The sequence below is a fragment of the Toxotes jaculatrix genome, chromosome 1 (assembly GCF_017976425.1).
Source record: "Toxotes jaculatrix isolate fToxJac2 chromosome 1, fToxJac2.pri, whole genome shotgun sequence".
In the NCBI taxonomy this organism is placed as follows: Eukaryota; Metazoa; Chordata; class Actinopteri; family Toxotidae; genus Toxotes; species Toxotes jaculatrix.
This window is the reverse complement of record NC_054394.1, coordinates 25,616,807-25,639,514: the sequence shown is the minus strand read 5'-3', so window position 1 is coordinate 25,639,514 and position 22,708 is coordinate 25,616,807. Positions and strand designations below refer to the sequence as shown.

At 42.0% G+C, this 22,708-nt stretch overlaps 1 protein-coding gene across 1 annotated transcript; it reads right to left on the bottom strand.

Annotated features, from left to right (window-relative positions):
* Positions 1 to 356: 356 nt before the first annotated feature.
* LOC121185269 (mothers against decapentaplegic homolog 6-like) lies at positions 357 to 21,925 on the bottom strand. The gene is made up of 4 exons (XM_041043359.1): positions 20,507 to 21,925; positions 18,469 to 18,522; positions 17,794 to 17,871; positions 357 to 1,366 (listed from the first exon to the last, which is right to left on the bottom strand). Exons 1-4 carry the CDS (start codon positions 21,246 to 21,248, stop codon positions 726 to 728), a joined length of 1,515 nt encoding a protein of 504 aa, XP_040899293.1. The 5' UTR covers positions 21,249 to 21,925; the 3' UTR covers positions 357 to 725.
* Between the last annotated feature and the right edge of the window lie 783 nt (positions 21,926 to 22,708).

Genomic DNA, 22,708 nt, shown 5'->3' with positions numbered 1-22,708 from the left:
TTGCAAACATTAAAAAAAAACTGTTTTCACATTGTCATTATGGGGTGTTGTGTGTCAAATTTTGAGGGAAAAAATGAATTTAATCCATTTTGGATTAAGGCTGTAAAATAAAAAAATGTGGAAAAAGTGAAGCGCTGTGAATATTTTGGGTGTGGGTCATGTACAGGTCAGTACCCATTTGAATCATCTTTTTTTTTTAAATAGTACAAATCAATACAATTTGCATATCTGTCCATGGTTAGCATAGCTTATTCAGACGTAAAAAACAAACAAACAAACAAATCATAAATCTCTGCTTCACTGATCAGTCAAAGACTCCTGACTTTTCCAACACTCAGGTAAAAGCATTTGAGACCAACACAGAAACCTATGTTTAATACAAATACTTTATTGACAACGTGTGTATGGCATACGTTTTGATGGAATTCCTAAATCATGAGAACATGAACCAGGTTTGTCTCATTTTTACAGTTTATATCTGCAAAATGACACTGAGAATCAGTAATGCATATATAGAATCAAAAGTGCATATTCTTGTTCCTTTTTATTTTGTCCATATACACATAACACTATACATAAATAATTGCATTGTAAAAATGACTCAAGTATTTACATGTATAATATATTTTATATAATATATAAATTTTATATTAAATCTAGGTAGATTACAATTAGGATACTGGGTCAGGAAACCTCATGTGAGTCTGTGAGAGTGTGTTTGTGTGCTATCTGTGGTTGTTGAGTAGCACCTCCAGCCAGCAGGGACAGGAGGTGATGAACTGTCTGGAGTAGCATGGGCCCCATCCTTTAGCAAAACTAATGCGAACACTGTGGGGGTCCCAGGGCCCCTCCTGGCTCTCAGGCTTCATGCCGTGCTCAGCCATCCAGCTGGAGCGCTCATAGTCAAACACCTTGAGTGAGAAGCCCGGCATCACCCTCTTCACACTCAGCCCTCGAGCACTGGGTGGGTCCAGAGTGGGTGAGTGGACAAACACCGGGTGCTGACTGCGATTGTACACCCACACTCCGTCCGGCTCACGGCTCAGCACGATGCCGAAACCGATTTTACTGCGTATCTGTTGTACACTGCTGCTGCTGCTGTTCCCTCCACCTCCATGGCTGTGATGTCCGTGAAGGCCCGATGTGCCGTGGGTGCCCAGGTCATCACGGCGGCTGTGGTAGGCATTGGCGTGGAGCTGGCCGAGGCAGAGGCCCGTGCCCTGAGGTAGGTCATAGAAGATGCTGAGCGAGGGTTCGTAGGCTGGATACAGACGACCCACGCGTGTGCGCTGCTCCCAGTAGGCAACGCTGCACCATTGAGAGCGATGTCCACCGGAGGTCGAGGAGCCGAGGGAGGTACCAGTGTCTGAGGGGAAGAAAAGAAGTGGAAGAATTGAATGTTTGCACTGGTAAGTGTGCTAATTTTTTTACGACAGTAATTCCTCTTGAAGGGAGGAGAATAATGTTATGTTAAGGGGGAGGAGGAAGGGAGGATAGGAGAGGAAGTCTTTATGCTCAGTTTGTTCTCTGTTTTCACTATGGGTGGATGATAGCCCGAAATCTGTTTTCGGTCCAATACAAAGTAATAACAAGGCCAGAATCACTGATATTTATCAACATGTTTTATATTAAAAACAGCTAATGGGCTCTCATGTGGTGGAGAGTCATGTGCCATGATTTATGGGGCGAATGTGTCATTAATAGGCTACTTCAGAATTTATTCTTATTACCACCAAATGCTTTGGAAAACAAGAAGTGTTTCTTTATGTACTAATTTATTTAACTGAAAGCTTTTTACAACACAAGACAATTTATAACGATGCATGCATGCACATAACAGCAGCAGAGTAGCAAAGAGTGCATGCACGAAAACAAGCGTTCATGTGCCCAAAACATTCTCTGTATCCTTGCTATTGATGATAGTTGTGACGCCCCTCCCTGTGACTGCATCCCCAGGCTGCTCGGTCCAGCCTCAGCAGGCACAGGAGGCTTGTCAGCTGATCTAGTTCACCTGGACACAGGCTGTGAAAGCTGACCCATGTGTTCACGCTGGCTCTCTCTTTCTACAGCTGACATCGTCCTTTTTGGTGGTTTGCATGTTCAAACACCTCTTGCTGAGTTCCACACTCCACTAACCAGTTGTCCTAACCTTATTTTTAATGGGTTACTCTTGTTTAAAGTATAACCTTTGCCATAGACTCCCTTCTTGTCACAGTCCTTGAGCCAGATTGTGACAGAATCCAGATTCAAAACAAGTAAGACCACCTCTTGTTATCGCACTGCGACCAAACATTCATTCTTCAATCCCACAGCTTTATGTCCAAAGTTTGGTGCAACCAAGCAGATCTACAGACGAGTAACAAAATAAAAGAAAATACCCTCATAAACTGTCTTTTGTGTTTTCCACCAAAAGTTTCAGGAATTCTGAATTTCCCAAGAACTAATGTCCAAAAACTTTCCTCGGGGAGGAAGTTTCCCCAGTGCATTGTGATTTGTGTTTCCACAGCGGATTAAACACAGTAGTCCACCAGTGTATCAAAAATGTGACAGTTGCTTCTCATGTCATTTGTACACGTGTATAGTTGTCCTCTGAAAAAAATTGGACAACAAAGCCTGGATTTTATCATTGGTTGTGGAAGTGGCTCAGTATTTTTCTGTCAAACACACACATGTACACATTTCTGTTTCCTATAGAACCTGCTGAGATTTTCTGGATGTGTGTGTGTGTGTGTGTCCTCTGTTGATTGCTCTACAGTATATTATTTGCATAATTCACACAGTTTCAAACTCATTAAACTGTTCAGTGACACCTTATATTCTGTATGGAATCACCTGCCTTGACTGTGTTTCTTCACACATTTATTCATGTTTTTCCTTTAATTTATCATCTGTCTGGTCTGTGTATTTTGAAAAGGGGGCTAAAACTGTCAACACTGATCACCCCGCTTCCTTCACTGACATCCCTCACCACATCCCTCCATCACACTCCTTCAGGACCAGAGTTAAACAGGAGGTAGAGAGCAGCAGAGAGAGAGGGGTGGGGGGTGGAAAGCATTCAGCTCTCTGTCAACCTAGCGCAAGCCCATGAACCCTTGACCCCCCAGCCTTCATGCTATCAGCTCACATTAACTCCCACACAGAGTGATGCCATTATTTTGCTCCAGAGACTCTATGGACACAGTGGATTTAAAGACCCATGTGCCTGTGGCCCCATTCCTTTCATATTCCAGAGAACACCCCCCCCCTTCATCCACCAGGGGCCAGAATGGCCGCGGCCCCTCTTCCATTAACGAGCTGCTCTTGGGTAAAACCAGGATCGAGATTAGGCTAGGTGTGTTATGTTTGCACAGCGGCCATTTTCATTTCAGGGGGACGACGTAGATGGGTGGGTGGGGTGTACGTGGGGGTAGGATGGGGGTTGTGGCGATGGGAGGAGGAGGACACGTAGGAGGAGATGTGTGTGAGTGTTTGTACGTAAATACAAGCAGACACACACACACACAGTAGATGTTGAGATAGGGCCTCACACATGCACACGGGTACACACAAATTGGGCCTTCTGATCCAAACAGTATGACTATAACACACACACACACACGCACAAACACACAAAATTGCACTTCTCATCTGAGGCCCACGTGTGTCATTAGTGAATTCCAGGCTGGCAACTCCTGCGGTCTGGAGTTTTTACAGTGCTCCAATAAGAGAGCTGGCTGCTCAGCTAGCAGGATCTCTCTCTTTCTCTCACTCTGTCTCTTTCTGACTCTCTCACACACACAAACACACAAACAAACACACAGATACACACTTTTACAAGCTATGCTCTTCCCTGTAATAAGGCAACACAAACACGTCTGGGGAAAACACAGGGAGACTTTATGAGCTCACGATCAAATTAATTCCCAAAGACGACATAAAACAAACTGGGACTTTTTGGGGTTTTTTAGACATGGCACACTTTAATTTCTATCATATAATGAATGATGCCGCAAAGGATAAAGTATCAAATCCTGGCTTTTAAAGTTTATGATGCATTAAGAATTTATAGCGCCCATAGTATATTGCAAACTGAGAGACGGCATCTATGTTTTTCAAAGTTTTTATGCACCACATATCTGGAAGAAACTCCCAGAAAACTTTAGATCTGCTCATAGTTCTTTCAAATCCAGACTTAAATATTAAATTTAATTTGGGACTAATTATTTGTATCTCACACTGTACTGTGTTTTTTATACTGTTGTATCTTTTTCTATTTTAGCTTATTTTCATTTTTTTCTTTTTTACTCTTTTGAAATCCTATTTATGTCTTTTCATATTGTGACCTTAGACTATTAAAGAGTAGAAAAAGGCTCAGAAACCAGCAAACATGGATCACAACTAAATTTCACGTTAAGCATTAGCACCACAGTCTTCTAGTTGATTGATTTCTATTGACGCTTGACTGATATGCTGTGAAGTGAAAAACACTCAATCACTATTTTCACCAGTGTCTTGACAGCCCAAGTGGAACAACATTTCATGTCACGTTTAATGTTTCTGGCACAGTCTTTAGTGTCATCATGCTCAGTCTGGATATCATCCAACTAAAGGTATAATGATCTTGTGTGAGAACAACAAGGGAGAGCAGGGAAGGAGGAGGAGGGGTAGGAAGGAGCGGGTGGCAACCAATTCTTCAATGGAATTTTTAAAGACGGGTTCAAACTCGAGGTTATCAGTTTGTTTATGTTTGAGTGGAGGAAGTCGAAAAACTGCGTGCGACTGTGTGAGCGTGCATGCGTGCGTCCGTATGTGAGGCCTGGCAGCAATTATAGCATCCTGCAAGCATTTAAGCCAACCACCATTTAACAGGTCTGTTTACCAATTAGATAAGTAGCCTTTGTTATTTCATTTCAAAATCACTGTCTCTTAGTGCCAATCTCATGGAAATGTCTGATCCACTTCACAGATGTTTTTTATCCAACTTTGGGAAGATAGGTGCACTATAGAATAAATAAATCACGATAATATGCAACTTACATGTATGGACTAGTTTTGTTTTTGGACTGATAAAAAGCAGAGGCAATCAAAGTTCAGGGATCAGTCAGTCAGTTTCCTGCAGGTTCCCCACAGGCTGTCGACCCTGGACTTCAAACAGCAACAGCACTGCCTAATCTTTCCTTCTTTCTTTTTCTCCTTTTTCTTTTTTCTCCTCCTGTCACAACTTCATAGATAAAAGAATAGTAAGACAGTTTGGGAAATACACTTTAGAAGATTGATGCCACTCTCATGTCTGTAGTGAATAGGAAGCTAGCGAGTCAGCTTAGCTTAGTATTAAGACTGGAAACTGAGGGAAACAGTTAGCCTGGCTCTGTCCAAAGGTAACTGCCTGCCATCACTTCCACAGCTCACAATATATCTCATTTGTTCAATTTGTATAGAAACCAAAGAGCAGGATTATTTATTTGCCAGGAGCAGTAACTCGACCTTACTGTGACAACAATACTCCAAGAACCTCCTACACTCGTAATTTCATTTTTACACTTGTTTTTTTTTGTACAAATTAAACACACAGGGAACAACATGTAGATTTGACAGCTTTAGAGGTGCTGATAGGTGGATTCCTAAGCTAACAGGCTGCTGGCAGTAGCCTCATTTGTAATCAATTAACATAAAAGTGATATCGACCCTCTCATCTTGTTCACAGCTTGAAAATGAATATGCATATTTCCCAACCTGCCTAATTATTCCTCTCTCTCTGCTTTTCCTCTCTCTCCCTCCAGTCTAAGCTGTGGAGGCTTCCTCTCGCTAACCTTAACCTGCACAGAGAGAAAGAGAGGGGAAGTAGAGGAGTAATAAAAAAAAGAGAGAGACAGAGAGACTGAGTGAAAGAGGGAGCGGGAAAATGAGAGGGAGAGAGAGAGTGAACCTGCCAAGCATAACCAGCATCCACGGAAAAAATGAAATGAGAGAAAGAGACTGTGAGAAAGAGAGGGAGGGAGGGAGACCCTCGTCTTTCATCCAGTGCCAAGGATTAGATTCCCCTCCAGTTATTAGACTCTTCCACTGTGCTGAAAGAAGTGGGTGGGTTGGGGAGAGGGGGGAGAAATGGGAAGAGGGGATGGAGTGTGGGGGGAGGAAGGGGGGACAGAGGGACGAGAAGGGAGGATAGAATTCAGCTACTGACCATTGTCGGTCGCCTCTAAGATGCTTTGTTTTGATTTAGCCTTCCTCAAATTTCCTCCCCAAGCGCTAAAAAAGTAGGAATAACATTAAGTAAAATAAGGGAATAAAAGAAAACACCCCTCTCTGGCTACAAATGGTAGGTTCAGTGTTGTTTGAGACAACTATCATTACAGGGCAACTTCAATCCAGCAAGCCACATTTAAGCTGGCGTCTCGACTATCTCTGCCATCAGAGGGCTGCGTTATCGCCAGACACGGTCTTTGCAGTCAAACACAACGGGGCTCTCGCTCACAAACATGTACAAACACACACATACACACACACTCATACACATTCTTACACACACTCCTTATTTCATCCTCTTTTTCCATTGTAAAGTGGATCTTGTGATGCAGCCTGCTGCAGTGTGCAACTATACCTCCTCCTCTGCGTTTTGTTTAATAACACCAATCTCTACCACCAATCCGTTATTTCACACAAACAATCGACCACATTCCTCGAACCTGCAGGGCAACGAAGCCAGAGGAAAGTTACTGTGCGTCCTTGTAAAATTCCTAGGAAGACGTGCTTGGAGGCAGTTTAGAAAGCTCTTCCAAGAGGAAGAGAGAAAGTAACCAGTTTCCTGCATTTCTGCTGCGACTTCAAAGTGCCAAACAACTCAAGCCAGGGATTATCTCAGGTTTTGCATACATCACTGAGCCCTGGACAACCCTGCTATCATGTCTTATATCATCCACCGAGATTCCAAGTTCATGTTGTCACTGTGGACATAAAAACAATGGAAATCCAAATATAGGTGATTTTGATGGTTTCACTTCAGTTTCATGATTACGGATGAGGAGATTCTCCAAACTCTTGCTCTGCTTGTGAAACTTATAATGACGACTGTTGTTCTTAGTTCCTTGAGAAACTGAGAAAAGATGGTTTCGGGTGACGTGAAGCACAGATTACATACTGAACTGATTACATACCATTTGTTCCAAGATTGTTTAGTGAAAACGTGCACTTGACACTGACAGAACTTTATCATTTATTATACTTTTTTTTACAAAAGATGAGTAAATAGATGGTGTCCGGGTGATCGAGTGGGCAAGATGCATATAAGTCACGCTCTCTACTGCTGACCTATCAAAATAAATGAATTCAGTCAGGTAATCAGTGCTCCTCGGGGGAACTGTAGATCTACTGTTCTTAGTTCAGTTTCAATAAACTCTGAATGAGGAAAAAGTACTAAATACTGTACAAGTTTCTGCAAAATGACATATCGGTTTACATCCAATCATTCAACCTCCTCTTGTAGAACATAAAGACGTGTTAGAGTCCTTGGTGTTTAGCTGTTGTTCAGATTTGACCAGCTCTAATTGATACAGTCTGGTTTTCTACCTTGTCACTAAAAATTGTGAATCTGGCAGCAGAAGCTGAAAATTTCAAAATTTTCTGCAAGTAAGTGCAAGAATAATAAAAGCTGCTTGCATAAAGCAGCACTGGGAAGTGTTCCTTCAAACTGAAAAATGACAAAGCACTGCGAGGATTGTTATTATTCCAATCTAACAGCTAGCTACCTCACCAGAAGGCTATGTTAGGCTGCAGATGGACAAAAATAATGATCTGAAACTGAATTTAAAACAGACTGGATGACCGGATTGTGTGTTATTGTTTGTAATTGTGGGGGCTCTTGAATTGTAAATCATCCCTCATCTGATTTTTACTTCCTTGCAGCAAGTTTAGTTTCAGCGCAACATTTGCAACCATTTTTAGTTCAACTTAACCAACTAAGCAGGAGATGGGTGGTACCAAAGCCTAAATTATACTTTTATATGACATTACAGTGTCACAGCAGCTACAGCACAGGGTGATTTATTGTTGTGCATAAGCTCTATCTCTTCGCTGTTGTAGCGACAGTATTTACATAGATTGTTTGATCGATTGCTGTGCTTTCCATCTATGCCTGATATAATCATGTTCATTCATAGTTAATTTGTGACAGAGTGGTGAAAACATTCACATCAAAGTCAAAGTTTGCACTGGAACACGCTTTGCTAGATGAGGATGAGCTCATCCGTTGACTGCTTTTGATAAGGAGAACATTAGTCCTTTCTTCAGTCTGCTCTGTGTTGTCTTTACTATCAGTAAACATAGAAGCTCAATCACAGCTCATGTGGTGTCTATATGCATGTAGCCTCTATAGACGTGGTTACATTTTTTCAAGAGCTGCAGAAGTGACAGAGCCCTGTGTGGAGCTACAGAGGCACAGGAGACGCGCACACAGGTATCATGACACTGCGACAGAGAGATAAATCAGGCTTGACTAAGACAATGCACAGCTTCATGAAGAAATATGGAATATTATAGCTTTAAGGTGAACTGGCCTTTAGTTTTTGACTTGAAGAAAATGATTTAAATCTGTATAGAGAGACAAAAGCAGACACAGAGAAGCAGAGCTCAGTAGTTGACAAGTCTCCCCTCCCAACACATTCCTGGACAGGCCCTCTTCCTCAACACTTCCTCCCCCCGCTCAGCCAGTCACAGGGGTCAAGTTGACAAGTCTCTCATTGAGCCTCACATGGTCCAACTATATGGCCTTCACTCCTCACAACATAATTACACACATTTATTGGTGGAATAGATCCATTTGTTCCACAGTGAAGAATGAAATTATGAAATTCCTGCTAAAACATAAATTGGGGCAATTATCTGAATGTGAAACTCAAGTGTAGGCGCACAGAAATACACAGACTGTGGACTGGCAACACAATGCACAATCACTATGCATAACTCACACAGTCACAAGAACTGCAACACTGCGAATAAGCAGAATGTGCACAAGAGCAAACACATTTTGTATGAGCGCATTTGCCATTTTCCATATATTAAAACTGCTTTAATTTGGGAGAAGAACAACACAACCTGACATACTATCACCTTATTGAGTTGATAGGGTGAACATGAGAATTTAAGTCTAATACTCACTTTCTTTTACCTCTGTTTTTGTCTCCAGTAACTCCTGTACTAATTATCTGGCTCTTAAGCTGCTAAATGTTCCACTACGCTCAGCTGCTAACTTTGTCTTAACAATGAGAAAGACGGTGTAGACCTGAGAGGAAGTGCATAATACGTTCCGATCTGTGTGTTTGTGGCTACTAGCAACCCCTTACACATTACACACTGCCATTGGATCGGTTAAAAAAATTCTGACAGGTGCAGCTTTACCCATAAATTTTGCATTCTTATTTAAGCACACAGGTTTTCTCCCTGTATAGACATCTGCACTGCGAGCGCGCTGACTGCACATGCACCAGACAAGTAAACTGGAAACTCATTTCGTGCACCATATGTAGGGACTGTGTAGGGACTCCTACCCTTGGTGCTATTGCTGTTCAGCAGTCACACACATGGATTTTCTTTTTTGACATTTTCATGTTGTTCAGGCTGTCTGGAAGATAGTGCACGTGTGGAACGTGTCTGCGTACGTACACCCCCGGTTGTAGTATGAACAGAAGTGGATCTGTGCTTGTAGCCATCCGGATGGGCAGAAACCAAATGAACTGGCTTTTAGTCATGGCAACCAGTAAATCGTCATTGGATTTAAATCAAGTAATTTCAATGCAGACAACTCAGAACGTAATGCTGACATGGGAGTTCAACGAGAGCTACAGTTACTAAAAGCTACAAAAAGAAGAAGCATTTAACAAGAAGAAAGAAGAAGCATTTAAAAAGATTATAACTGTTGAAAAGTGTCAAACATAACTGCGATCCACAATGCACACAAGTTTTTCCAAGAAAGAACTGAACAATTATTAATGGAAAGTTGTGTGTCTGTGAAAGAGGCGTGTGTATACGTATCCACACAGTGCATCTGTGTGTATACACATATATATGGTCTTATAGTTCTTATCAAATTAGTGAAGCATACATACTGTGTGAGTGTGATTTCCAATATCATGCGTGAACGCTCAGCTCAGTCACACAGGATTGGACAGGCTGAACAGGCAGCTACATCTCCTAAAAACTCCTGAAAATGTTGCTTCTTTCAAATAAACTTTAGTCTTAATTCAGCATTGCGTTCAGAGCTCACAGCACAGGCGACAGTTTCCTACATTTCATAGAGTCAGGGCCTGTCGACATCTGCAAAGAATCTTTAGGTTCAGCAGCATGGCAGGATTCCATTAAAAGCCAAATTGCGAGTTGGCAAAAACTCTGAGGGAACAACGGAAAGCCACAGCCAGTCCTGTAATTTAAACCTTATTTTAAATTGTGATGGCCTGACAACATGGACTGAAAGAGAGAGGGAGCAAATAAGAGTTAGAAAGACAGAGAGAAGGACAGGAGAAAGAAAAACAACAAAAGATTGAGAACAACTGGCAGCAGAGGCTAAAATGCGGCTATTCTTTAGATAATGAGGGATACCAACATCATCCACAAGGACAGAAGTGAAACTAACACTGGGAGAAAGAACTGCAAAAGTTGGCTAAAGACAAGGACAAAGATGAAGGGATAAATACTAATAAAAAAAAAAACCCATTCCTGCTATTTCCAGTGGTGACAGGTGACTCTTACTTCTCAATTAGTAATGCCACTGATGTGTAACACTTCCAAAACACTAGAACTTGGAGAGGTAGAGGTCTGCTAATTCACTTATACTTCAAGGTGCAAATGTCTGAAACATGCTCCTGCATCTACAGGTCTGTAAACACACTTGTATGTGGCTGTATCTACATTACACGCAGTGTTAACACAGATACACAAAACAATGTTGCATCCAGCAAGCGTGGATGAATGAAGAGCCAAGCTCAAACAGAAAGCCTAGAAAATAAATCTAGTAAAGAAATATAAATGATAATACAGGGATATAGATAAATACTAGTTAGACATCCTTTGCTGCTCAACCAATTATCATCTGCTCTAGGCATGTTAAGCATTTGGATAAGTATTTTAAAAGTATGCATGTCAGAACTGTTTGGGAGGAGCTTCAAGCTACGTTCACCCAGAAACCACATTTCTGTGTATCCACGCTATGACATTTATTTGTATCTTCGCTGACACATTTCAGCATTAAAGCCTTGGAGGTGATGGGGATCCATCAGCTCAGAGTTTGCTGCTTATGAAATGCAACATGTCATAATTAAATACAGATGAGAAAAAACAGGAGAAACATAACAGATTCTGAAGTTGGGCCGGATTCAGGGCTAACTGAGAAGTCAAGATAAACAACAAACTGAAATGAAATAACAACACAGCTCAAGCTGGAAAGCGGCACAGCTGATTATTGATGGTGTCAAAATGTCCTCGTTCAGACCTTAAGTTCAAATGACTGGCAACACTACAAAATATAAACTGTAATTTCTTCTAACAATGTTGTCCAAGACAGATTGACTTCTTTTTCAAGTCAGGTTTAAGCTAATCTAAGACAGCCTGATAAGTGTTATGATACAGTAAAATAAAGTGTCTGTTTTTTGTGTGCAAAGGATGAATGACAGGTTCTGGGATCAGCTGTTAGAGATGTAACACAGTTTGATGAAATTTAGTACTTTTCAGTCTTGTTAAACCTAAACTAAGCAATAAACATGCTGCACCTGATGCCAATATTTGAATTGTCGAGTCTTATTGTGATAATAGATGATATGTGTAATTTCTGTCATTGAATTACTGTGAATACATTTATGTAGACTCGCAGGAAAAATAGCTAATCTTACAATACAGTAGCTAATGGGAACTAAATAAACAAAAAAAAAGTAACTACATTCAGCATCAACATTTTTTATGTTAATAGAAAACATACATTTCCTTCAAAATGCATTTGTTGTTGCAAATTAATTGTAGATAAACTGTCTGTGGGACAGGGTTGTAATAACAGTGTCAACATTCTGGCATTCAGCCTAAAAAGTGAAAAAAAAATCTTAACCAGCTAAAGGACTTCAGAAAAAAAACAAAAAACAAAAATGGCATGAAAGAGCTGTCAGTGCACTGCGTCCTCATCTGCGTACCCTGATTGTAGTGAAAAAGAGCCGTGATGGAAAATATTTGAGGAAATGGCAAATGGTTAATGGGCCAGCACTTGATGTTGAATTCCATAGTCTAATGTGTCTCAGTCAGGCATAAGAGCAAGTGTTGTACGCTTGCCAGCAAACAGGCTGGAGGTTCAGGTCACTGAGAGGACCCGTCCAGACACAGACAGATAGGTTCTCACTGGACGAAGAAGAATGTGGGTATTTCGTTTTTGTCTTTGCGCTATTTTTACGTCTCAAGACTTTGACACACTATTGAAATGAATTGTACTTGAAATCTGCAAAGGCATCTCATTTAATATTCATGCTCCTGTGAGTCAAATCTTTACTTTGGAGCAGCAGAGTCTCAGTAGATGATTTACAAAGCCTTGTCCAACTGTGTCAACCTGGACTGACCTGGAAGGCTTCACACTTTCTGAACTAAACTCACTAAAACAGCACGGCGCAGTCAATCTCTTAAAACTGTCTTGCAAACTTCCCAGAATGTCGGCTCCGCTCCGTGTTTCTTAAGTATTAACAGCGATATGTTCAAACATGTATCAGATGTCACTCTCCAGAGTTAGACCCCCTTATCCTCCTCCCACCTCTTTCACTCTGAGACCCTACTCCCCCCTCACCTTCCCAATTTCCCAACATTCCTGGGCCGTGCCCCATCAGTCAAAGGGCCAATTCATGGGGTTAATGCTGCAGCGAGTGCAGACAGGGCTTTGAGACAGGATGTTTGGCTGATACCTTGCTCTGCTTAAGCAAACAAGCCACCAAAATATGATTACTGAGGGCAGAGAGGGAGCAGTATTCTTGTCTTACTTCACTGCATCCAGGCCATACTAATGTCCACTAAGTATTATTGCTTTACTTGTTTCCACATGTTCAAAAGCCAGAGCCTAATGACAACAAGGTGGACAAATGTCTGACAATCACAATCATGTCATATGGCAAAAGCTGACAAGGGCATCACTAACTTTCTTGGCATCGTCCTTCTCTCTTGGATTTTAAAGGACTGAGAGTCCTTTAAAATCCAAACAATGTGGTGTATGCTTGTCAGTGCTGTGACATGTAGAAACAAGAGTAAAAGTCTACAGTCATGCTAGCAACGCTGTGAGGCTTTAATGCTCATTACACGCCACAAAACAACAAATGGAGAGATGACTCTGTTCCACACCAAATATGAAACATTTGGCCTGAGGGTGTTCCAGAGGAAAATCCACCGAGTTGTGTAAAAACAAAAAAGTTTAACCTGTTTACATTGTGTGTCACAACATCATATCAGAACCAACTTTACAGTGTGGCCGAATTTGATCGCTTACATACCACAAAGCTGTTGAGTGGAAGCAACCATTAAGGCTTTTAGGATCTCAAGTATGTTCGAAAGCAGCTGGCATCACAGCATGGTAAAACTTCCTTTGCTCAGCAGAGCAAACATAGCTACCCAAATTTACAGCACCTACAAATGGGGACCTGAGCAGCCTGACCAGCTAGTAGAGGAGAACAGGTATGCCCTCAGTCAGCTTCTCACCTGCATTAAAACGCATGGAAAACATTTACACTTTTACTAAGTCAAATTGTAAATAATGTAATTTTCCGGTTTTGCATCTGTTCCAATTAGTGGTTGCCCCACCATTTTTTGCACCTAAAAATGTCACTGTTTATATGTAATTTAACCCGCTAATGAAAGTTATTTAAATATTATGCAATGTAAACTGCTGATCTACGCTGCTTTTTAATTTATGCGGTGTGACAACAGCAGCACAGTAATACAGGAAACCACGTTTGAATCATGTGCAAACATGTGCCATAACAACCCATCACTTCACATTTCTTCACATTCTGCTGACATGATCTGAATGTGGCATCAGACTCAGCTTGTCAGACTCAGATTTACATGTCATACTATGCTTAGTTCAGCTTTCATCTAGTTGTACTTTTCCTGTGTGGTAATGTGGGTAGACTCAGTCGTGCTTTGAGGTAAACGCTAACATGCTAGCATGCCCACAGATATGTTAAAAAGTACTGTATGTCAAGAACTACTGGATGTTGCAGTGATCAATAAGACCAGTTAAATTATTGCACTTCAAAAGTAGTATGACTTTCAGCAGAGTCATCTGCCAAGGCCAACTATTAACAGAAAATGCTGAAAAATTACCTGTTTCACAATGTTAGGGTAAATGATTTTTTAAAAAATCCTGGATCTGCCCCTTTAACCAGATCTACAACAAAATTTAATGGGTTCTTCCCTGGCCCATGCCCCATCCCTCCACCCAATTTGGTGCAAATCAGTTCAGTACTTTTTGTGTTATCCTGCTGACAAATAAACAAACAGACCAACAAACAAACAAGGGGGAAAACATAACCTCCTTTGCAGAGGTAATGATCAAAAAGCAGTTTTACAAGTTGTTATTTCGTAAGTTGGCTTCAGATGTCTGGGACAATGCTATGTTGCATATTATGTTAGCTATAATCTCAAAGTACAGCTGAGGCTACAGTAAGTAATTTTGGAAGTGTTCTCTCATGAATTAAGTCTTTGTTTTCCATGTACATTTTGATGCATTGGTTCCGCTAAATTAACAGTCAACAGATTCACTGGGCTCGTGAATGTCAAGAAGATAAATTCCAAAAAATGTAATCAATTAATTACAAGGATATTTCACAAAAAGTTTTTTTTCTTAAAAACTTGCATATAACAAGTGGTTACTTCATAACTGTAGCAACTAACATTTTCTCCATTTCCTTGATAATTAGTGCCAAATTTGTTGCCTTTTCTTGGAAATAATCCTAGTAATTTACAGATACACAGCAGCTAATTTTAGGAACTTTTTCAGGAAATTAGCTGGAAAATATGTGGCCTGTAAAATAAAGCGTTACCAATGTCAGTACAAAAAGACCAATTATGACAATATAGCCACATCTGGTAAACACTGGTAATGATTATAGGTTAATGTGATGCTGGCAAATTTCATTCCAATTTTTAGCAGTTTGTGCATCATCACAGCAAGAGGATAATACTGTATACAGCAGATAATTAACTTTAAGTTATACATGAATTATGAGGGTAAAGAAGCAGAACTTTGCCTCCCCCTCCAACAAATTGCGTGATTGGTGAGCGTGTGTGTTGATAAATGTCTGTGTGCGAGTGCGCATTTGTGTGTGTTTTTGTCCTGATAGCACCCCTATGTGAGTACTCTGAGACGATCTTATCACTAAGTCAGACAGAAATTCCTCCCTGTCTCTCTCCCTGTGACACACACACACACACACACAGACACACAAACACACACACACTGACAACATGCAACTGAATGACATGTTTTGTTGGAATCACACAGGGATGGCCCAAGTAGATATAAGCCTACTAAACTTCCAGCAGACATTTCCCTTTTCAAAGCGGGGCTGTTTGCTGTGGTTTTAAAGGAACGTTAACTGATTGAATGATAAAAGAGGCCAGGGCAAAGGTATGTATGGACCACACCCACACCCTGCTACAGCCTTTTTTTTCTTAAAGCTAGGGAACATAGTTGGCTTTAAAGGAATAAAAAAAAAAATGCCAAAGTGCTGCAGCATATGTTCAGTGCTTGTATTTGTTCTAAAGAAAACAGCACAGGCTTTAGATGATGTGCCAGAGGATCACCTGCACAAAAAAAAGATTCATTTACAATCTTGAAAGATCTAACCAGCATCAAGGGGTTTTTAAGCTCCAGACAATTCTTTGATACATGTTGGAATAATCTTCGCATTCAGCTTATTTCCTGTTATTCTACCATCTGTAGCTTAAAACAGGAGTTTTATAACGTGTCAAAGTTAACAACAAAAGCTACATGCAGATTTCTTGGCGACCTCTGTTTAGTCAAGTCTCGTTTCTACTCACGCTCTTGGCCTGAGCTCCAATTCTCTGCTCCAGCGTGTGGGGGGCAGGGGATCAGAGACCACACACACACACACACACGCACACCCACACACACAGACTCACCCAAACACTCCACACACCACAGCTTGTAAGAAAACTGATCTGTTTTCTCTCATTTCACCAGGAAAACAATAGGAGGTACCCGCTCTTGCTGTGTAGTTTGGAGATTGCTCAAAATCACAACCTAAAACTTGACTCTTGGTTGATTTGTGACCTTGACTGAGCGGACTTTGGATGACTTTTAAACACAGTTTACAATAGTCTTCTTTTTGTTGGTGTAAATCAACTTTATAGTACTTAATTAGGCAGATTTGTTTTAACTCAGAAGTGTTTAATGGGGGGGTACAAGCAAGCAAAGAAGTAGTGTGGCTACTTGCATTGAAAATACATAAGCTTTATTTATCTCAAGCCTCTAGACAGCACCAAAAGTTTCTAAACAGGTCTATAGAGCAGCTACCATTGTAGACAGGGGGTTCATGTTGAGAAGTGAAATTCCCAGAAATTATAACTGAGCAGTTCATTGAATAAGTAAAACATGGAAAATAAATCTTCTGAGAGCTGTGAAGTGAGCATTGGGAGTACTTGTGATCTCAGTATTTCTGAAATGTTGCCTACGGCTCTGCTCTAAATACATACATAATAACTCAATAAATAACTTCAACTTTAAACATCAACTTTAACAAAAAGTTAATTTCTGCACACAAAAGACAAACAAACCCAAGAAAGTCTCACTGGGATTAACCCAGTCCAGTCCCTCTCTCTCTCTCAGAGGACTCTGACAGGTCTGTGATGTCGTGACTACACTACACAGACTTCATAGGTGCCCATTCACCTTTCAACACCGTCCACAAGTGAGCCCAGGGAGGCTTGATCGAGTGGGTTTGTGGGTTTCTTCTAACGCTACAAGGAGCTCTCCACCCGACCCCAGCACGTAAACAAATAAAGCTCCAGTTTCATCATCTAGAGGGGGCTGTTTCCTGTCCAAAACGCAGCCCTCAGCCCACCCTCCCCCTTCCTCATATACACACGCACACAAAACTCTACACCTCCGCCTCATCAGAGCCGCTCGGCTCCCCCGCCCCCAAAATGCCAGTCTCTTTCCACTGCTCAATTGCCGAGAGGAATGGAGGGATTTGAGGGAAGAAAGAGGGAAAGAGGGGGGATGGGTGGTTTGAGAGGCAAAGGGGATTGGGAGTATGCACAGGGATCTTATTGCAGCTTCATCCCAGTGAAATATTTTGCTGTGGAGAAAGCGTAGGGAGGGAGAGAGGGAGAGAGAGAGAGAGAGAGACAGGGAAAGAGAGACAGAAAGGCTACACTGCTGTGCCATCTAGATAGTGAGAGACCCCAGACCCCCACCGAGCCCTCCATGCCTCTCTGACAATAGAAGCTTTATGCAGTGGAGTTTTTGGTTGTCTTAACAGCCTTTGAAAATAGGAAGGAAAGCACAACATAATAACAACAGTAAATGTAATTTACCCTTTTATGTAAACATCCAAAGAGGATGCATGCTGTGTGTTTGCTTGCATGAGTGTGTGTGTGTGCGTGTGTGTAAGTGGACACACATTCATGCTACTCAAAAACTTTTTCCATTTGTGCTCCCAAACTTATATGTGGGAAATGTTCCTTCTTCGGGAACACAAATCAGCTTTCAGCTTCAGAGCGTCCTCTGAAACTAACATCCATCTACCTGGTCACAATGTTCATGTACTGCAAATCACTCACCTGTGTAGTCTCTTGGCATGATGTGAGGCGGACTGGAGAAGAGGGGGGGCACAGTTTCAGTGTAAGACAGAGTTGAGTCTAGTAAAAGCGATAGAAAAAGCACAGACATACAGGAGAAGAGTGAGATCCAGATTATTAGTCGACAAGAGTTTTGGTATTTCAGTCATTTATCAAGCAAAAATTCAAAACCTTAACTGGTTACAGCTTCTTAAATGTGAGGGTTTGATGTTTTATTTTTAGGTTTTACATGTTTATAAATGTGCTTGAGTTTTGGACTGTTGGTGGGAAAAAAAGCCAATTTGAAGACATCACCTTGGACACATTGGAGTGTTATGAGCTTTTATAGGATGAGCCATTAATCAGTAAATCAGAAACATTATTGTCATATTAATCAATAATGAGTATAACCACTGATTGCAGCCCTAGTATAGTCCCTCAGACTGTTGAGCCGACTGCGTTTGCACACACAGAGCCTCCCTGTTATAAACTCCAGATGTCATGCTCATCAAAAGGGAAGATGAGCGCAGGTGAAGCTCGACTAACTCTGTCACCTTCAAAACAAGCAGCTTTTCAAAGATAATCTGTGTTTCCAGTCTAAAAATATGGTGGTGACGCCACCCTGTGTGACATTTACTGGTTTGTAACGTGGTAGCCCTTTTTTTTTTCCAAACTCACCCAGTGGCTTGTGTTCATCTGAACGGGACAGAGAGTATGGGGGAGGAGGTGATTCTGGAAATAAAACAAAAAAGTAAGGTTAAATTAAAGCATGTGTGGTCTTAATCCTAAATTATCAACCGAAAAAAAAGACAACTGAACTAATCGTGCCTCACATAGTATTAGTTGAAGCGCGAAACTATCAAAAAATTGTAGTCTTACACAACAGTGCTACCAGCTGCAGATTTTACTTGAAAAAGTGAAAAAGCTTCAGTTGCATAGTCAGTTATGTTATTCACTGTGTCATGAACATACAAGTTCCCAGGCCACACTGGATCATAAAACACTAAAAGTACCACTGCAGTGGTGAAACAAGAACTTCTCATGCGTAACACTACATTGCAAACAAATAACTCTGGCAACTGTCCTAAAATGAAATCAGTCTCAAAAACATTTCCAACATAAAACACAGCTCAAGTTTCGTATAATCACCCTTCAAGAAAAACTCAAGGGCACTGACTAAAAACTGTAGCCCTTAAATCCTCATATCGTGAATGATAAAAGTACATAACAAACAAAGCCTTTCGTCTTCAGACCTTTACACTATGTGTGTCTATAGTGAAAGGTAATATAAAGACTATGTACTTGAATGTATGTATGACTATTGGCTAAATCCTGCTCCACGTAAGACTCTATTCATGGTAGTTGTTTTTCATAATTTAGGTTTGTTCCAAACATCATCTCTCCTCATACTTAATGAACAATATGCACTGAGAACATGACTGCATAATAACTGCAAACATATCTAGTCTTTCTTTTGAATTTATAATATGTATAATTCACCATCATAACTCAGACACAATCTGCAAATCCATCCCAGCATGTATGTTTCTTTTAAAAGACAGAGCTCAATTTAATCGTCTGCTTCTTTCAGCGAAGACATTTTCATTCACACAGACTCTCAGGATGACTTCTGCTGCACTCAAAGCTAAATAATGCTGCTGCTACTGTTGCTGGGATAGTCCCTTCAGTCCAAAGTGGACATGGGTTTGTGGCTGCGGCCCCTTTAAGAGCAGAGCCAGTAATTGCCGGAGTCCTCAGTCAGTCAGATACCCAGCGAGTCAGTCTGGCGCCAGCACTAAGCAAACTGTATATTATCGGCACTCCTTCACCTAAATAACAAGAGGAGGACCTCCTTGTCAGAGAAAAAAGAGCCTAAGTGCAACTTGAGAGCGACCTTCAATTGGATGATGTGGGAAGCAGCAAACTTTTGCGCAAATTTAAATAGGTGTGTAATGTGTTTGGAATGTCGAGAGGAAATCAAAGTAATGGTTGACTAAAGTAAAAAGCTGAGTTATGAAAAGATTATAAAACTGTAGTGAAGGCAATAAAAACACGAGGAGAGTATCGGTGACATTTATTGTCAGGAGTTTCAGTGCTGCATTTTGAGCTTTAATGTATTTGTAGTCAGTTAAGACGCCTGCAAATGTTAGATGACTTCATTAGAAAGAAAGAAAGAAAAAACAACTTAATGGTGTTTTTTTTTTTTCTTGGTTGTGACACTGTTTGACACTTCAGTCAACAACAACAACAACATTCTTCTTTAGCTGCAGACCTCAGGCAAACAGGCAAACATCACTGGAAATCCCCAATGATTTAATGCTGTTTGCTATATTGTATATGAGTCTTAGATTTTTATCTTTTTGTTGCATGAAGTCTAATTCAATTCACTACACTTCTATGAGAGTTATACGTTTTGTCTCTGCAAGGCCCCTCAGCTGACTTGGGACCCCCTGGGACTTGGGGGTTCTTGAGGGAGTCCCAGGTGCCCCCCATAAAAAAAGTGTGTGATGGTTTCATTTCAGTGATGCTTAATTTGGTGGTAGTATGCAGGACAGAATAACAGAAGGACATCATGTGTTCTGTTCACTCATACATTTGATCATTTAAAAAGTTTTCTGAGGGGAAAAGGGTGTCAGATCTAGTCAGGGGCCCTTTGACTTACAGCCCCCCCCCCCCACCCCAGGTCCTCGTGCCATCCTGTGTCCGGTGTCCTTACCTGGCCCACATAAGCGGCTGTAGTGATAGGGGTTGCAGCACACCTTTGCGCTGTCCACTTCGCCGAAGCTCTGGCAGTGGCACAGCGCTTTGAGCCGGGCTGAGAGCGGCAGGTCGCTCCAGCGGTACAGCTTACACAGGAGATTCTGTGGAGAGATGTGATGTGCACCGAGCCGCAGCTCAGTGCTCGGCACCATGACGCACTCGCTGGGCAGCCCCCCTTTGGCCTCCACAGCCTTCGCCAAGGCGTCCAGAGATCTCTCCTTGAGTCTTTTCAAAAAAACATGAGCAGTGCTCGCGAGTTCATCCTCCAGCCCCGCATGCCTCGGTGTGCACTGGCAAGGGACACCTCCGTCTTTTCTCGGGGCCCAATAAGGGCTCCGAGGTCTGAGATCCCATTCTCCAAACAAACAACACGTCACCGTCCTACTGTCGCCCTCCTGTCCCGGCCGAGAGCCCCTGTGCTCCGGGACGCACATGGCACCCCAGTCATCGTCAGGTTGCTCCTCTTCCTCCCTCTCCGCGCTCTCCGTTAGGTCTCCAGCCTCCCCTGTGAGTCCCAGAGCCGGGTCAGTATGTGTCACCGACCGCGGCTCATGTCTGTGGAGCTTTCCTGAGTGTCTGCCACACGGACCGTTCCGTCCTCCCTCACCTCTTCTGCTTCCATCCCGCCCGTCGCTCTCGGTGACCAGACGGCTTCTCCAGAGTCGCCGTACAAGACCCGAGCGTTTCGACTTGAACATACGACAGCCTAGACAGTTTTGGATGTGTCCTGTCGGTCCCGTCCGGCTCTCGGAAGATGCCACATCGATTTAAACTCGTCGCGCAAGACCGGGGGTTTGTGCACGGTGCGCACAACATGCGCAGCCGGTGGTCACCGTTTTTTGGCTCCCCCGCAGCATTAGAAAGTAAGATTCAGTCATGCGTTGCGTTAAACATCACTAAACGTCTGAAGAAAGAGAAGGCTAGACACAGTCACTGCTCAGTGACCTGCTGTCGCCAACTCAATTAAGCCACAACTCTTGCCAGCCCTCTCACAAAGCCTTCAACTCCCCAACACTCTGGAGATCCCGCACACGATCCACAAACCATAGTCAGACCACTCGGGAACCGGATCAGTTTACATTAACAAAACGAGCATCAGAAACATAACTCCACAACTTTTCCAGAGTTTCTCTCCTTGAGCTGCGTGAACCCCTCGGTCAGTGAAATCCTTCCTTCACCCCGAAATAAATCCTCACAGCAGTGAAATCCCGGTGATTTCGGTCGCTGTGCTGGAAGCAACAATACCGCTGCAGAGTCCCGGTTTAAAGCGTAGATGGTCGTGGACTCCAGTGCCAAACTCCAGGACGGATTCCGTACAGAGAAGTTGTTTTAAAGAGAGCTGGAAGCACTCCACTCTCCACTACCCTGCAAGTCCTCTACGGACGCACACACAAACACACACAGGCACACGCACACATGCTCCTGCACATACACTAAAGTCAAGCCAGACAGAATAAAAACTGAATTCATGAATTTTCAAAATAAAAACCTCAACAATTAACATATTTGAACCTGTTTGTTGAAGAAACATGAGATTCACAAATTAAATTGAACCGAAATTCAAACTTTACAAGGTTCTTCCCAGGAAACATCTGTTATTAAAAGACAAACCATGGATCTGTTTAATTACACAGCTGACAGAGGCAAGATCTTTGTACATTTTTTTGAGTATGAAATTCAAGGCTTTTATTTTGAAGCCCCCATCATTCAGCATCTCATGTAATTCACTCTGACTTGACTCTCTCTCTCTCTCTCTCTCTCTCTCTCTCTCTCTCTCTCTCTCTCTCTCTCTCTCTATCGTTCGCTCTCTCTCTCTCTCTCTCTCTCTCTCTCTCTCTCTCTCTCTCTCTCTCTCTCTCTCTCTCTCTCTCTCTCTCTCTCTCTCGGGGCCACAGTGGAAAGCTCTGGAGCCATTGGTTGATTCCCGCCATCATGTGCCAGTCTAGACACTTTGGCGGCTGGGAGCTGATTGTTGCGCAAACACGGTTTCAAGTTTCTTAACTCTTAAAGACGCAACATCCTGCTCTGTTCTGCACAAACTGGAAATGTTCGGCAGCGTGGTGGTCGCAGTGAAAATCACATTGATCACGACTGAACAGATCGATGAGAATAGATAAATAAATAGAACATTAAAAATACCTTCATGGCCTGTAAACAA